General features: G+C 36.5%; 1 protein-coding gene across 4 annotated transcripts in view; it reads left to right on the plus strand.

Moving 5' to 3' along the window:
• PGAP1 (post-GPI attachment to proteins inositol deacylase 1) overlaps nt 1-17,497 on the plus strand; it is a 39,858-nt gene that overhangs the window by 14,793 nt on the left and 7,568 nt on the right. For 2 of the 4 annotated variants that reach the window (XM_056348479.1, XM_056348482.1), the window contains 18 exons: nt 1,155-1,210; nt 1,294-1,377; nt 3,124-3,173; nt 4,559-4,610; nt 4,834-4,911; nt 6,355-6,430; nt 6,771-6,844; nt 6,924-6,975; nt 7,677-7,743; nt 8,615-8,723; nt 9,103-9,141; nt 10,195-10,288; nt 10,922-11,012; nt 11,233-11,430; nt 13,453-13,585; nt 15,107-15,157; nt 16,379-16,599; nt 16,942-17,046. In XM_056348479.1, coding sequence (XP_056204454.1) covers nt 1,155-1,210; nt 1,294-1,377; nt 3,124-3,173; nt 4,559-4,610; nt 4,834-4,911; nt 6,355-6,430; nt 6,771-6,844; nt 6,924-6,975; nt 7,677-7,743; nt 8,615-8,723; nt 9,103-9,141; nt 10,195-10,288; nt 10,922-11,012; nt 11,233-11,430; nt 13,453-13,585; nt 15,107-15,157; nt 16,379-16,599; nt 16,942-17,046 — 1,630 coding nt within the window. The remainder of the gene's footprint in view (nt 1-1,154; nt 1,211-1,293; nt 1,378-3,123; nt 3,174-4,558; nt 4,611-4,833; nt 4,912-6,354; nt 6,431-6,770; nt 6,845-6,923; nt 6,976-7,676; nt 7,744-8,614; nt 8,724-9,102; nt 9,142-10,194; nt 10,289-10,921; nt 11,013-11,232; nt 11,431-13,452; nt 13,586-15,106; nt 15,158-16,378; nt 16,600-16,941; nt 17,047-17,497) is intronic. The other 2 variants (XM_056348481.1, XM_056348483.1) reach the window with 2 other exon arrangements.

Below are 17,497 nucleotides of genomic sequence, written 5' to 3' on the forward strand. Positions count from 1 at the left end.
ATTTCATTTCAGGGACTTTCTTAATATAAGCTGTTGCAGAAATACTAAGGTAGCTTGACCTTTGATGTCCAGTTTTGGCCACCCTGGTATAAGAAGGCACTTAGGCAGTGACATGCGCTGGAGTGAGCCCGGAGCAGAGGACCACCCCGGTGGAGCTCCTGGGGCATAGGCCGTGGGGGAGGGAGGCTGAGTGAACTGGGGCTTTTTGCCCTGAGGAGATTGTGAAGGGGGATCGATCCTGTTGCTGTCTTCAACTACCTAATGAAAGATTGGAGAGAAGGTGAACCTAATTTTTTCTCAAAGGTGTGCATGCTAACGCCGTAGGCAGTAGAGCCCAGTAACAGCAAAAGAAATTCCAGTTACGTACTGGGGAAAAGTACTTCACCGGGAGGGTGGTCAGACCTTGGAACGGCTGCCCAAACAGGCTGTGGAACTGATTTTTTTTGTTTGTTGGTTTTTTTGTACTTAGTTTGCCTTTTTTAGGGGGTCAGCTTTAGCAATAAGGAGGAATATGTTTAGACTGGATTTTGTGTTTGCATCTTCCTATTTGTAGTGACCTCTCAACAGTTAGCTAGATTTCTGTGAATTTATTACTCTAGTTACACAGAAGAAAGATGTTAACCTTCCTGCATGACAGTTTGCATTGTTTTTATCTCTGATCTCTTCATTATTCTTAGTCTTTTTTTCCCAGACATATCTTTAAACTGCTACTGTTTTCATGTACGTGTTATTCAGTCATCATTGACTGACTTCTACACAAGTTTCTGTATTAGTTTTCTTAAAAGGCTGACGTGAGCAAAGATCAAAGCTGTTTCTAACGTGGCCTCAGTTTAATCAGTCACCCTGTAATTACATTAGTACCATTCGCTTTCTTAGGTGTTTTGTTGCCTTGAGAGCTTTGTTTCAAGTTCCATAGGGTTTTTATTTTATAATTCATGTTTAGTAACTGGATCCTAGGGGTTTGCTGTTTCCTGTGTAACTGATGGAAACTGTTGCATGTAATTCTAAGCAGTAGCAATCTTGTGTTGATTAAAGGTTACAAAGTTTATGGCCATTTACAGATAAGAGATAAGACCTTGGAGATAAGTATAAGATTTTGGGGATAAGGATAATAGGTCCTGCAGTGTGGCACATAAAAACATATTTTCTTTTAGGAGCTTTCATGTGGATTACAGTCAAAGCCTCAAAATGGACTTACTCAGTTTACAATGTACGTAACATTTTTTTCTCATTGTGTTTTTTTGGTTTTGGGGTTTTTTACTAATGAGCAGTGTTTTTTTCTTTTCTTTGAAGGATTCTGATGGAAAATATTTCACATTTCCTCTTGCAAGCCACAGAAAATCATACAGTCATGTTTACTGTGAAAACAGTATGTTGGTGAGAAAATACTTCTTTAATGTCTGGAGTTTGCTTATAAAGCTGTATTTTTTTAATTTAGATTTGCTGCAGTTTTAAGACAGTTTAATGAACAGCTGTTGAAATTACTGACATTTGTTTACATTCACAGCCTAATACATTGTGTTAGATGTACTTCCTGGTTTAGCATGTCACACTTAATGTTCTAGATCTGAAACCTTCAATGTCACCTGAACCTCAAACGTTTTATTTTTGACTCTCTTATGGTTAGCCCCAGATTACTTTCTCCTTTTAGGGCAGTTCTGTATTGATGGGCTTGAATGAAGAAGTTATTTTTAGTGCTGCCAGGATTCAGCCATACTTCTAATTTGGGAAAGCAGTTTATAGGTTTGCTTTCCCATAATAAAATTGAAATGAGCCTGAAAGGCTGCAGGGATCTTCCACTAAGCAGTGGAAGCAAATGGAAGCCACATGAGAAAACAGTATCTTCTTGGTTGTCTCCTCTGTTGAGAGATAATAATGTGCAACAATTTTTTTAATCTCAAGAGACATAAATTCAGCAAAAATGCTTTTGACGTGTTTTTAAAAATATTTTTTGAAAGGAAGGAATGTAATTTCTTGGCAAACTGGAGATGGATAAATACACTTTTCAGAATTACATGAGTATTCTAGATTAGTGGCAAGAAACTTGAGATGCTTTCCTGTTTCATCCTACCTGCCTGTGTCACCACTCCTCCTCATCCCAAAGAAGAGATTCATACCACCCTTGGGGAAAACAAGATTCTGTGTTCTCAGTGCTTTTCTAATTGTCCTTCTCAGTAGCAGCTTCAATACTGACACATCTGTTGTGATCTTAGTTGTGCTTTAACAGGTTAACTTTTGCCTTTGTTATACTATCTTAAAGACAGGACTAATACTGCTTGAGGAGGAGGTACAGAACAATGTCTGAGATACTCGCATCATGGTGCTGTCATTTCAAAGCGCTTAAATTATCGAGGGAGGAAGCAGTAGAACATTAAAATTCTAAAGTATTTCTTGACTACTTAGGATAGTACATTGAGATGTTTCTTTTCATTAGAAAAAAATAAACTTAAAATTGATTTTGACACCATATGTAAGGCAGATATTTTTTAAGGGCAATGGTGAAAGTTTGTTTAACCTTGTATTTGATTTTTAGAAAATGTATTCAAAAAGGTGGCAAACAGAAATTATTTAAAATGGTTCCTAGAAACCCCCACCTTTCAGTCTTATTCTTCATCTTTTCATCCTTGTAATTGTAATTCCAAGATCACAACATCGGAATTTTAATGGAGGATATCACTTGCTGTTAACACAGAAGTCTGACTTCATTGTGAAATGAATAAAAAAAGATGGTGGATATCTTTTGTTATAAATAATTGAGGAAATCCGAGAGAAACTGTTTTTATCATAATCTTTGCTTTTACTCTTCAGTATTTGACATCCTTCTGAGGGTTTGGTCACTGTAATAACAGCTGCTGCAGACACACTTAACAGAAAAGGAACGAGATGAAGAGGGAAGTTTGTTCCTCTCTTTAGGCAGTCAATTGCACCAAGGTTCTGCTATCAGAGGATTTTTGGAACAGCTGCTGACATCTGGTGTACTGAAACAGTTAGCATATATAAATTTTGAAGAAGATTGTCAGCATTAACTCCTGCATTGTTGCAGTAAATAATTGCTATTTTTAATATCTCTATAAATACACTCACGTATTAGTAATGTACCATTTTATGGTATTGACTTTACAGGACACAAGTAGCTGGATTTTTGGCTGTATGAACAATAATTCATCAATGTGGTGAGTATAAACAGTTCCTGTTCTTTATTCAAATGGGTATTGTGGGACTAAATTTGAATTTAAAGCATTTAAGATATCTTCCTCCTTAGGAAGGAAGAGATTGGGAAGAAAAGTAAAATTCTTGCTGTAATTTTTGCTGTCTGTATCACCAAGAAAACAGGAAAGAATAGGTTTTCTCAAAAATTGCTGCATGAATGCAGAATAAAATAGGTGAACTTCTTTAAGCTGTATTTTTGACCTTTGCAGCAGTAAGAAGTTGCTCCTGTTGCTCTCTTGTGGACACTACATGCTGTGCTGGATTCCTAAATTGTGTGTTTTGTAGAATCGCTTTAGAATCCTATGACAGAAGACATCTAACGTCACTCAAAGCCTTCAGAAGAGTGGCTAGAAGCATCTCCTATTTTTTTGCTGATTCCAAAATTGCTATTGTCATATGAAAAATATTTAGCAGTGTGGGTGATTTAGTGATTATTTGAATCAGTTTGTTACAATCATTACAAAATGGATTTAAAACACTGGCTTAGCTTACGTTTGCAAAGTAAGCTGAAAGTAAATTCAATCTACCCTTCAGATTACAGAAAGCTTCCAAGTAGAATTGAGCTAGAATAGTATTTATCTGCTCTGGGATCCGAGCTGAGGTGTATAGCCACAGTTTTGCCTCCAGCTGATAGCTAGATGTCATAATTACTTTTTCCTGATCCAAGAAGCTGGCTGTTACTCCTTTGCATAACCTTTGATCAGCATCAAATGCAGGTTAGCCTAGTTCAGGACCGCTACCTAAAACCTCATCTGATAATAGTGTCCTTGCTTTGGACTGTGTCCTGTGGTCATGTAACACTGTTTGGAGAAACAGAAGTATTCTGGTATATTGTAAAAATCATAACTTAAAATGACTGAATTAATGTGTTGCGGTTCAGTGTTTAAGTACACACCATTTTAGAACTGCTGCAAGCTCTGCAGCAGCTAACAGAGTTTTATTTCATATGATATGTTTTAGATGTTCCCATATGAAAAATTGGCACTTCTGATGTTTAAAAATGCTAATAAAATTGTGTATTAATTTGATACCAGTGATGTTTCAGCTCACTGAGGTTTTTTGTTATGTTTGTGAAGTTGCATGGCTAAGTACTGAATGTTTGTATGTGACAAAGTTAGAGCTTTGCTTAACTTGGTTTTGCACAAACAAGATTTGGAGCATTTGAAATGACTGTAGTTTGATAAATTACTATGGTAGCAAACTGCAGGAGACCCAAACTTATCCTCATTTTAAAATCATGTGAAATATATACATATACACACACACACGCATATATATATAAAAGCTGGTATTTTAATCCATTGTCATAATGGACATGCTCATCCTTAATGTGCATAAATTTTTACAGCCTGGAAGCTACTGATTTGTCCTGGAGAGCTGAGTTACTTCCCACCACCAAGGTAAGTGTCACACACAACTTGAAGGAGGGAGAGGTGCTCCATGGTGTAGCTGCATGTCACAGGAGAAAGATCTGTTCTGTTTACAGCATTGGAACATGCAGTTGTATTCCAGAGGAATGGGTGCAAGAGGTGGACATCTGGGAACTGGCAAGGGGCAAGCTAAGGCTTGTTAAGCTAAGTTCACAATGGCTTTTATTTTTTTGTCTTTTTTTTTTGTTTTAAGGTTGTAATACTGAAGCTTCAGGACTATCCTTCTTTGTCCCACATTGTCATTCAGGTACCACCCACAGTTGGCAATAAGGTAAAAAAAAAAAAAAAAAAAAGAAATGCAGAAATTGCTTGCTTAGTGTGTTCGTAGCTTTCAGGTGCTATGACAGCAGGAAAAGGAAGTGTATTGAATATGTGCTAAGTTACTTTGAGAAACCATAGACCTACACTCCAGTGTGGTTTGTAGATAACTGTTATCCTTGGGTAAGCTCAGAAACGTCTTCGTTTGATAAAACACCGAACGGAAGGCATGCATACTACTTGAAACATACAAAGCAACAGTTCTCAAACCAGTTCTTAGGAGTTCTTGTTGGGGGTTCTAATGTTTTTCTTCCTTAATGTTCAGGAATGCAATCAGGCTATTATCTTTTTGAACAGTCAGTTCTCTTACCCAGCATAGTGGAGAATGCTGTTCATAACTGAAGACACCACATATGGATTCTGAGGAGTGTGGTACAGATACCTCTGCAAGCTCTGAGACCACAAATAATGTGGTAGGCTGAGTTGTACAGAGTTTGATAGTTCTGAACCTCACAGAGAAGTTGGATGTCTTTGCATCAAGGCCTCTCAGGCTCCCAGTAAGAGGAAGACTTGCAGGGAATCTAAGCAGACTTGGTGTATTACCCAGCTGGGTCTGGCAGGCCTTTCTAGGTAGTCTTGAAAGTGGCAGAAGACTGAACTTGAATTTAAAGTGTAAGTAGGTCTGACATTTCTTTCTGCAACACAAATACTGTCTCTGCATCTTTGATATAATAATCCACGATCCAATAAATTATTCACAGCTGAAGTGATTATAATGCTTGTATACGAGCGCATCTTCAGATAGTTGTGACAGAAACATCTTGCAGTTAAATTAGTAATATACAATGTTCTGGATAAGAAAGGTAGAAGAGAGATCACTTGTGAAATGTAACGTGTTGAGTTGCAGTCCTGTGTTAAATCTTGGAAACTGCTTTTCAAAAATAAACAAATGCTGGATTTAAAATGGGATGGAAAATAATTTTCGAGAGACCTACATACTTGTTAGAGATGGTACAACTCATACCTGCTGAATGCTTTGCTTTTTTGTGATTAAACTTCAGAAGACGAACTAAAGGTTCTTTTTGCTTAGTAAATTGTATCCAGATTTTGGACAAGTCATGCTCCTTTGCAACGCCCCCCAGAAAAGAAAGAGGTACCTGAGGAGGAGGGATGTGGACTGGATTCTAGTTGTTCTTAGCTGTTTGAATAGCCTTTTGAAGGCTGTTGCAAATGGGTGAAAGCTAGAGTAACCTGCAAGTCATGCTTCAGCTACCCAAACTTGTACCGCTGTGTACAGGAACAAACTACCTGCCAGTCCTTGCCAGTGTGTGGAGAGGTGGCGCTTCAGTACTTTTGTCCTGGACTTTGCCTGAGCCTGTGAATAGAATTTGGCAAGTGTAAAGGCTTTCTAGTATTGTGCTCAGTTTAGATCTGTATGTAATATCTTGAATTGCAGTATACTTTGGGCTGTGAATTCTTCAAAGAGGGTTCCAGAACAGTGCAACTTCCTGTAACACATCTTTTTTCATTTGGTAAGTTTAGCATATTACTTTTTTTGGGGGGTGGGGTGGGGTGCGTGGGGTAGATAAAAAAAAAAAAAAAAAAAAAAAAAAAAGGAAAACTAGTATTACTAATATTTGGATAATAAACTTACCTAAAAATTCCAATGGTCAGGAGGTTTTGGGGGTGTTGTTTTTACTAAAGTTAATATTGCTTTTGTTAGTAACAAACAGAAAAGTAAGAAATGTGGGAGTTTTGACTAACAGATATAGAAGCACACAAGTCTCCTGGGGAAAAAAAATAAATATCTGAAGAAGTAGCGAGTTCTCAAATAATTTTATCTAATACGTGAAAAAAATACATCCTTTACAGGGCTTTCTTCAAGCAAAATTCTATTAAATTCAACTGGCTTACTTTACAATGTACAGCTCCAGCACTTTAACCAAGTAAGAATACTACTTAATTTTTTTAAGTTAATGTAACCACTGTTTAAAGAATGTGATTTTTTTCTTTTTAATGTTCTAGATATATCAAGCTTTCAAAATTTATATAGAGAGCCACTGCCAGTCATTTGAAGGTAAATATAAGTCTTCTAAAGCATAAATTTATAAACCAAATGTGTTGAAAATTCTCAAGACCGAAGCTGGTGGAAACAAAAGTCCTCTCAAGCAATGGGGTTTAGGCAGTACTGTTATTAGCAGAGACATTTGAGCAGATAATATCTCTCTGTCCACTTTTTGTTAAGAAGGTATAGCTCAAAGAAAATGCGAAATTAGTCCTCCTATGTTTTTTTTCTTGCTTCCCAGCAAAGGGAAGTTGAACTTTCAGCAGGCTTGTGCGTTATATTGAAAGTGTTTCTCAAGAATAGCACATTTGGCTAGGATTTTTATTTGCTAATTGTGGGACTCAAATTTGAATGTTGAGCTACATAAGCTTAAACAGAATGGGATGCTGAAGGACTTTGTTTCAAAAAAAAAAAAAAGTGATGGATTTATTAGATTGAGGTTACACCTATTGAAAACTAGAAGTTTTCTCATAACTTTTCTGCCCTTAAACACTGATGTCTTGCTGTCTTGTTCTGTAACAGCATGAGTTTAAAAATGTCTTTTTTGTTCAATGCTAACTGCACTGATCTGCATTGCAATGTAACTGCAAGCCCAGTGATTCTGTACAGTGACTGATATGCCACCTTTGTTTTACTTGCATTTTAGTTTTGGAGACAGTTGCCACATCTTGTTCTTAATTAATTTTATATTTTTTGATTCTTTTCCATTTCAGAAAGAAAACCTAGTGTTTACAGACTTCATATACCCTGGTCACATGAAGATTCAGTAACTGTAGCAAAGTAAGGACTTTGACAATTTAACTTACTACTTGATATGTTTTTGAAGCATGTTTGCATCCTCTTGTAATAGTTCTGATATGAGACAACTTCTCCAGTCTTAAGTGTTTGCCTTCTGCATCTTTTCCTCATTTACTTTTCTGCCTTTGTTGACAAAGTTGTTCTGAATTTTTTTTCAGAACATCTACCGATTGTGTTTAATAGTTCTCACTAATTTTCTCAAAAAGGAAGTCAGATTTGCTGGTCTGAAATTCTCAGCATGATCTTTGACCCCCTCGTGAGTGGGGTGTAGAGGCTGCTCTGGATGCTGGCTTCTTCCCATAAGCCAGGGTTTAGATCACCCAGCAGCCCTAAGTTGCTTCAGCAGCATAGTCCTGACAAAATCAAATGATAGGGATTGAAATGTGTCACTCATGAATTACAGTTGAACAACCTGACTTTATTTTAGATGGTTGGAAAACTGTCTTCCTTATTTTAGGTGTTTTAAGGATACCTCCCTATTTCTCCCCGCCCCATCCCCCCTTGTTTTCTAACAGCATAATACTTGCAGGAAACTGAATTGTATTCTTGAGGAGGTGTTTTCCCCATCTTGTCACTCAGAGTATTTACATGTTCTGTGAGGCAGTGTGTACACTAAAACTACACGTGTCTGTTTTCTAGTACCATGCCCCTTGATAGTTCAGAGGACAGTAGGCTGAGAATGTTGTGTAGTCCTTTGTGACAGGATAAACAAGTTCATCATGCCATTTCACTCACTGCTTGTGGTGACGCTGCTGTACTAGATCTGCTTTAGGTGCACTTGTTGAAGACTAAGGCTTGTTGGGCTTTCCTTCACTAGAAGGACAACAATTACCCATTAAATTTGCTGTTTCAGAGTTCCATCTTCTACTGAGATTTCTGCAAAACTGCATATTGCTCAGCCTAAAAATGACAGCAGGGTTCCAGAATTGAATATTTACTCCTCCTCAGACTGTCAGTATGAAGTGAGTAATACAAATTTATTTTATAGCTAGTTTGCATTACTGTATAACTTTTATATAATTCAGTCTTTAAAAATGTGGCTAATTAATTAAAATAAATACTAAGCAAATCTAAAATAAAGGTAGGCTGTTTGGCCTTTTTTTAAATGTAGTGCATGTTACAAGTATTTCGCAACAGCCGGAGTAATATTGAAAGTTGGGCTCTCATTTCTAAGAAAAACTTCAAACCATTTGTTTTGAAAAAGTCAGGAGTCAGCTGTTGTACATTTTAGTTATAGGATTGCTGTCTTCTAAAACTCAGGTTGGCTTCTTAAAAATGAAAGTATTTTGTACTTATGTTTGCCATTATATAAAATAATAAAATATTTCTTTTTGTATCAAGGTAGTTCTGAAGACGTCACTTTTACAGGTTCTTGGACAAGTAAGAACACTTTCTAGTACTAGATTGTTTTTTATGTCAGTGGCATCTAAAGAAGTTTGTCCTTCCTCCCTTCCCTGCCATGGCACTTCTTGATGCCAAGCGGGACACTATTCAGTGATCATTGTAAACCTTGTCAGCTGGCACAGCATCCCATCCGGATAAATGTCAGGCCTCAGTTTTCAGAGGAGTGCAAAAGCAGCCTAGCTCTAAAGAGCTAATGTAAATGTTGAGCATTTGGCTTTGTGGTTAGTTGAGTATCCATAGGTCATTTTCTTGCCTGATGAGTCAATAGTGTTAAAACTTTAAGATACATTTGGCATCAACTACAAGTTAGGAAAAAAGTTGAAGTAGATCCATATGCTCCTTTTCAACAAATTTTCTTTGGTTATCAATGAAGAATACATTTAAACATTGGTATCAGTGAAAATAGACTAGTCATCTGCAGTTTTCTGATTCTAAAGAGTAACTAATTCGCAAGCACTTAAGTGTAGTGCTGGAGTATTACTGGCAGGTTTCTCAATTTGAATGTATGCATTTATATTGGGGATTTTTCATGTTGTTATCACTTTAGAGGAATTTATGTCCTATTTGTTTATTAATCATGACTTGGGACAGTGGAAGCCAATTAGAACATACGTGAAATTGCTTCCAAAAATTCTTTACCCAAAAGCATATGTAGCTATATGCAGGTATTGCTTGGAAAGTGGCCTTTCAATTTTAAACTCTATTTTACTGAAACACCATTAGTGCACTAGTGTATTCTTTTAATATTTGTCTTGACTGGAAAAACAGCATTCACTTATAATTTGATCATTTATCAAAACATGTTTGATTTACTGTTTATGAGAGGTCTGAGCGTTTTCCATATATAACATTAGTTGTAATGGTAGTTATCAAATACTTATGCATAAAAATGAAAAACTGTTTAAATCCTTTAAGAAAGATTTTCTAATCACATCATCATGCTGGCTACATGATTGTGTGTGTATTTTAAAAATATATTTATATATATATCTAGAAATTAAAAGTTATCTTTCCATCCTTGTCTTTCAGATAATAAGGTTCCATGGTGGCGCTCTTCCTGTCTATATTGTTTCTAATATTCTTCTTACTTATGGAGGACAGTTGAGCACATTGATATCAACAGGTAGCTTTGCAGAAAAATATTTTTTTTTTCTCACAAGTGTTTTTAGAGAAATTAATTACCCAATTTACTGTTGAAAACCTAGCTAGTTGTTGTTAACTTTTAAAGCTAAGTATCATTAACTTGTGCAAGCATTTGGATTTATGCTCTTCAATTTCGGGTTTTGTTTGTTGGTAGTTCTCCAAGGTTGTGTTGTAGCAGGGTATTTAATTATTTTACTCTGCAATCCCTTCTTTGTGAATGATTGGTGTTACACAATACTTTAGAATTAATAGATGTCTACTAAAAAATAAATGTAAAAGTTTAAAAATATATGGTTAATATGCACAAAACACTATTTCTTGCATGAAGGTGAGATTTGCAGGCTTAACTTTTAGACATGTCTTCAGACAAAATGCATTTTTATCTAAGTTCAGGTGGTGAAGCTCTTGTGACAATTACCTAATATGAGTGACCCAGTGAATAAGGGTCTTGATGATAAAATACGATGACTTGCAGTGCTGTTGTAAGACATGGTTATTTTGTTTTAAAGCAGACTTTCAAATCTGTCTTTTTTTTGTGTGTGTGTGTGTGTGTATCTTTGTTAAAGTTCATGACAAAATAATAACTATAGATGCTTTCTGTTCTTGATTCTAGGCCAGTGTTCAGACTTTTCCCTTGAACTAGTTAGGACAGCTAAGCCCTACAAAGTAGAACCTCTTATAAGCATTGTTGTGTTTCTGCAGGGGTGAGTTTGCCTGACTTCTTTCTTTATTTACTTAAAGCAGTTTCCAAACCAGAAGTTTTAGTAAAACTATTAGTGGAGAAGAATACTATTTTATCTGTAGTCATTGTGAACACCTGACTGATTTTGTTTGAAAGGCTGTAGTAGGAGGCGTAGTTGATAGATATCTTACTGTAATGGAAATTGGAAGTGATAAGTAATACTACTTTCATGTTTTTGGCAGGTTTAACTGGTTTAGAGAGATATGGGAATCACTGTCACTACCAGAGGTGGAAGCTGCTGTACTGAGTAGTCAGGATGCATGGTTCCCCCTTGTGTCCCTGATTCTATTTCTTTTTGGGACAGGCATTGCCTACTGGAGTGGAGTATTTTTCTCTACATCTCTGAGACTCTTCTCTTCATTATGGTTGACTCTGATGAGGTAAAAAACCAATATGCTATACAATTACGCTCTTTTAGATGACTGTGAGCCTGTCCATTTTTTTTTTTTCTTTTTGCTTCAGCGTGAGTGTCAGTGCTTGGGCAGACTGAATTCTGCAGTTTAGTTCATACACTATTTAAGACATTGGGGTTTGTTGGTGTTAAGTATGAGGATTGCCTCATAGTCCTTATTCCACATCTCCAAAAGGCTGTTATACAGGTTTTCAGTTTTGTTTTTGAGGAAAGCTTGTTGGGGAAAAGAAAGCAACTGAACTATTCCCTTTTCAGCAGCTCAAAAAATAAATGCATATGTTTAGAAAAGAGAATATTAGCATTGCAATCCATGCCTCATTATTCGTATTGAATAAACTGCATTAAAGAATACAAGCAGGTTTGTAAAACAAAAATTTATTGGATGTTCGCTTCATTCTACAAGACCAATGAATTTTATAGAACAAGTGTAAGAACATAGAATTAATGTTTTTGCTTGTACAGATGAGTATTCAAATATGAAACTGGGTTTAAAAAAAGCAAGGAAGATAAAAAGATTTTGGAAGAGTAAATGAGTAAATTGGATAACATGCTTAGCTGTTTTAAAGGTTTGACTGTTCCGACATTGATAGCAGTCCTCAGCTAGATCTGAGCCAACTCTCTGTCTCCAGGAAGTCGGCTGGGATGCTCTTTACTCAGAAAACATCTGCCAAATGAACTCTTTCTGTTTACATCAATAGCACTTCTGGTCTTATTCTACCAAATAATAGATCTGGCACCAGCTATTTCTTCAGCCTTCTTCGTAAATTACAGTGGATGCTTCAGTATTAGTTTTAAGTGACAAAGTGATGAACTTCCAAGTTTCAAAACTGTTCTTCCAAACTTTTTAAGGGTGTTAGCTCAATTCTGGCTGTTTTCATTAAAGCTTTTACTGGGCTCTTCAAACCCAGAGAATGTCTTGGGCAAAGGCAGGAAAATAAGATTTTTGTATGCCTGCCTGTAAGTCAGGTGGTTCAATTCTAGTGCCTTACACAGTTTTTGATCTACCCCTGAATTTATTGAAAAAAATCCAACCCATTTATTTTCTGTAAATCTCCCTAAAGTAGATAGTATCACTTGACTTTTACTCAATGTTTGGAAATGATCTGATGTAGACAGCAGCAAAGAATTTGTCACTTGCTGTCTGTGGGATTCTTTGTTCTAGGTCAGCTAGACTTCTTTTTGTGCCTATTTTTCGTAGGCAAAAATTTTCAATATTTGCTGCAAAGGCTTTTAAAATTGTATTTTCCAAATAATGCTTTTTCTGTTTTCACTGTCTACTTTAATACTGGAATATCCCCTGAATATCCAAGTAGTACAGACTTTTTCATGGTTGTATTGTACTTCAACTACTGCAAAAGTGGGGAATCCCCACTGCATTCCCCTCATTGTCACACCTTCCCAGCTCGTCTTTGTCATTTCATATTCATACTTGTCTCTTAGTTGTACCAGTTGGAATCTGGACACTGAAAATAAGCTTTTCTGTGTTTCTCAGGCCGTGAGCAAGCAGAAATTCCTGTCTAGGAAGAATGCTTTCACAGAATTAATCTCTTGGAGCCTTACAGTTGTGTACTGCTGTACTGCCACTGAATGCTGCAGTGCATTAACATTTGTAGTAGGAGACACTTTCATGATGCAGCTGTGCAGTAGTAAGACAGAGTAACTCAGTGACTGATGCAGACCTACAGTTAGCATTAGCTAATGTTTTATGTTCATCAGTGTAACCTTTATGTTCCCCAAATGAAGTAAAAATAATACATTAGTTACAGACATACATTCTAGGAGGTATAAGCTTGTTTTGTTAGTGCAAAGTAGCTTATGTAGCAGTTGGTATGTATGTTAAAATTTGTCTAACTTTATTTTTCCGCTGTTTAATCAATATTCAGGAATAATTTATTCTTTTCAGTCATTCACAAAACAGAATTATGCTTTGATCTTTGTAGGTGTGACATTGTTACAGTAGTATAACAGCAGTTTTGTTTTATTTTTTTAGGCCTACTGTACTTCAAAAAGATAAGTTGATTACACCCAGAAGACTCTGTGGGGTGTTATCCCTTGCTGTGCTTAGCTGGACCACTTGTGGTGCAGTTGCTGTCTTCATTATTTATCTTCAATACTTGTTTAAGGTACTGAAAAGCTAAATATGTTGAATTTATAACTGCATTCAAAATTCTGTGTTGCGACGGAGGGAAGACACAGTCACTTAATATGAGTGATCAGCAGACTTCATTTATTGTACCTTACAGTCACCTCTTATGCCTTGTTATAATTAGCTCATACATATTACAAAAGTTAAGCTCATTATTGGTTAGTTGCCTAAATATCAAGCCTCCCCCTAGTGTCTCTTCTGTAGTTATCTGTTCCCACCTGCAACATTCTTTTCCCACCGCGATCTTCCTGTTACTGTGTAAATTTTGCTTTACTTCAGATAAGCTGAGAGCGATGTGCATTTTTGTCCAGCCAGCTGGACTATGTCTATGAGACCTTTTTCAGCTAGCCAGTTATCCACAATTCTGTATGCTTTGAATTAACCCCATGTTAAAAGCGAAAATACAGATTACTATTTTTCATGCTTAAAAGGAAGTTATTATTTGTGTACTTGAAATATGTCTTTTTTGAACTTATCAGACTCTTCATGATTTTGTATTTTTTAGAATTATTTTTCTTCTTCTCATACCACTTCTTCCAAAGAAATGTATGGTCCCATATGCCCACCACAATAATGCGCATAATTGCAATTTTTAACTTACGGACAGGTAATGTTATAAGATCAAAGACTAATAATTTCCTTGAAGAGAAACTTTAGCAAAGGGAGGACTTGGAATGTTCTGTAGAGTTTTTTCCATCTTTTAAGACTTTTCACAAATCTTTATGGAGTAAAAGGAAGGAGGGTGGATATATTGTAGAATTAGGGTAGTCTTAATGTCTGTCTAACCTGGTCCCTCGGGTAGTGCCACAAAGATCCATACTTAGTCCCTGCCATTCAGTTTCCATGGTTTTCCTTGCATCAGAGTGTCAAACTTCTCTGATTCACCCTATGGTTATATAGCTGTTAATTCAGCTACTATACTTGGCTCTACTAGGGAAACGTTGGAGCATGCATCTGCGAGTAGGGGCACAAGCAGAGCAGCTTACAGGTGGTCTGAAGCAGGTAGATGGCAGCTGAAAGCACAACCTGAGAAACAGCGCTATCTCTAATTGAACTCCCTGTCACATAAGGTTACCCTGCGAAGGATGTTCCCATGCTGATGTTACTCCTGCTTCTGCAGTAAATCTCTGACGTGGGACTTTTCCTATGTGGCCTGTTTATGGGTTTCTGCAGAAAATGAAGTAGAACTGAATTAGCAGAAGGAGGTGAGGAATATGCAGATTTTCTGCTCTGTATTCTCTGTCCAGCACAGTGGAAAGGGAAAAATCAGAGCAGCGTTTTCTCTCTGTGCTTGGAAATCCTTCCTTAATAGAGCACTTTGGATGCTGCTGATGAGAAAGGCAGAGGGAGTTCTTGCATTGCAGCTCCACTGGGGCCCTGGAATCATCTAGCTATAAAAAGGGACAAAAAAAAATTAGCCCAAATTTGTTTTACTTCTATACCACAGCTTTTGCATGAAGAAATGTCGCTAAAAAAAGCGGAACTGTTTGTCTTACAGGTTATAAAACTGCATGTGAATGTAAGAGCAGAACAAAACATGCTCACTGGGGTAAGACTGTTTCTTGTTTCTGTTCAAAACTGTGACCAAAAATTGTTTGGCTAACTTATGCATTATGAATTGTTATCATCTCGCCTTGGTAGCGTTAGGTTGTGCTGTGCGTCACTGGATGGCTGTAGTTTACTTACTGTGTGCATGATGTGAAAGAGAAGCGAAGACGTGAGTAGCCTGCTCTATCACGTATGACTGTTGCATTCACTGTTCAAGGTCACTGCAGTGTGAGCTTGTCTGAAGTACATTTAAGAAGGAAACTTACTCTCTGAATACATACAGAATAATAGGTTTGGTCTAAATTTTGGTATTTGATTATGCATGCCTTATCTTAAAAAAAATATAAAATTTCTAGATAATAATCTTTACTACAGGTAAATATTTTTTCCAGGTAGGTAGTTTGTGGAGTTTAGTGGTGTTTTTAATCAGGAGATGACAAATAGGATTTATTTGATGGATATGGATTGTGACCCCAGTAAACTGGAACTGTTTAAAAAGGAGTGAAGAAGCACTAGGTTTCATATACTGTGAATTTGTTTCTTTTTCAATTACTTTAAGGTATAGGATCAAAGATGTAAGCAGGTGTGGGTACAGGAATATAATAATTACCTGTTCCTTTTTGCAGACATAGAACATAGTTTAAAAAACAGTCTGCCAGAAAAAGTTGTTGACGGTTTTATTTGGGTTTCTTTGAGTGTTCTTTGTGTGTTTAGTTTTAAATCCTCTCCTTCTTTCATCTTCGCATAATTTCGTTTTGTTTCATTTGTGGGCTTTTCTCCCCCTGTCACTGGAAGTTAGCTGCTTCCAACTTGTTAGCTTATCTTTGTTGTTTATTCCTACAGCTAATATTTTACTCCCAGTTGTGTTACCTCCTGTATGTTTTTCCATGAATAATCATCTGTGATTTGTGCCTGTATACCCCTTTATTTCTGTTCTTCCTCCTTCTAGGAACTCCATTTCTTATCACTGCATTGGTGTCAGGGCATCTCCACTCTCCATTCTTTTCTTCCAAAGACAGATAAACTACTAGTGTATGAGAAGTTTCTGGTTAAATCTAGATGCTTTAAAATTGAACTACCAAACTCTGCTTGTGATGGCTTTTTGAGGGTTAATTGCAAATTTTCTTCTTAAGTCAGAGCTGGTATGTTCCCCTCCTCCTCCCCCGGAATGGCTTCTTACAAGCCTGTGCATGTTTTTGTGACTTCTGTCTTTTATTTTCAGGATTCAGACCACTCAAAAGAAACTTCGCAGAACTCCAGGATACACACAGTGAAAAACCAGAGTTTGATGGACAGTATTTCAGAAGCAACACAATCTCTTCCCAACAGTACGACTGCTGAAGCCGTTAACAGTCTTAAGATACACATTACAATTCTCAATTTACTCACGTGGATTGTGCTGCTGAACTTGCCATCTTTAATTTATTGGTTAAAAAATCTCAGGTACTTCCTTAAATTGCCAGTAAGGTAGAAGAAATGAGTATGAATCTTTGAAGCAATAAAAATTGCAACTGTTTGACTCTTTGCATAGAAAAAACCAATTATAATTAACAGAAGTCTTTGATATTATAAGGTAGCTTATAATGTAATGTGGTTTATATTATAAGTAGGTGTTAAGTGAATCAGTGATACATCAAAGAAAGTAATGATTCAGAAAGAATTTTAAATCAGGCTATGATACCGTATGTATTTTATGTATGTTTGTTGTTATTAGCACATGCTTCTTCCTAACTATTTGGTAGCCTAATTTAGAAGTAACATGCTTTCTAAACCACTTCTTCGCAGGTACAATGTTAGACTTGATCCTGATCCATGCAGATCTACAGCTATTATCATCATATGCATTTTAGAAATTCTCATGAATTCAAGTGCTTTGGAACTGAAATCAAGGTACTGTAGCCTAATACCCAATTTTTGGTTTTCTGCTTCTTTCTTACTACTTCCATTTGTGTGGTAAAACTTAATTTGTGCTGCACAGACATGTAATGGTTCAGCCTACATAGAGATTCATGAACTCATATGGTTAAATCTTAAGGACTAGGTAAAATGCCTCCAAATTACCTGTAGTTCAGCTAAGTGGAGAAAATTACCTGTATTTACCACATGGACTTAAATTATTCGCTATCATAGCAATCAGTCTCACAAAGACTTCTTTAACTGTGACTTCGTCATTCATAATTCATTGAATCCTTCCAAATATTACAGAATCATCTTATGTTTAGCAATTACTGTTCGAAAGTTACATGGAGAAGTGAATTTTAAACCATTATAGTTATGTTCTTGTAACTCCTCCTTATGGGCACACTTTTGGCAATGTAACATGCTTTCTATTGCATTAAGA

This window comes from Falco biarmicus, chromosome 8 (assembly GCF_023638135.1).
Source record: "Falco biarmicus isolate bFalBia1 chromosome 8, bFalBia1.pri, whole genome shotgun sequence".
NCBI lineage: Eukaryota > Metazoa > Chordata > Aves > Falconiformes > Falconidae > Falco > Falco biarmicus.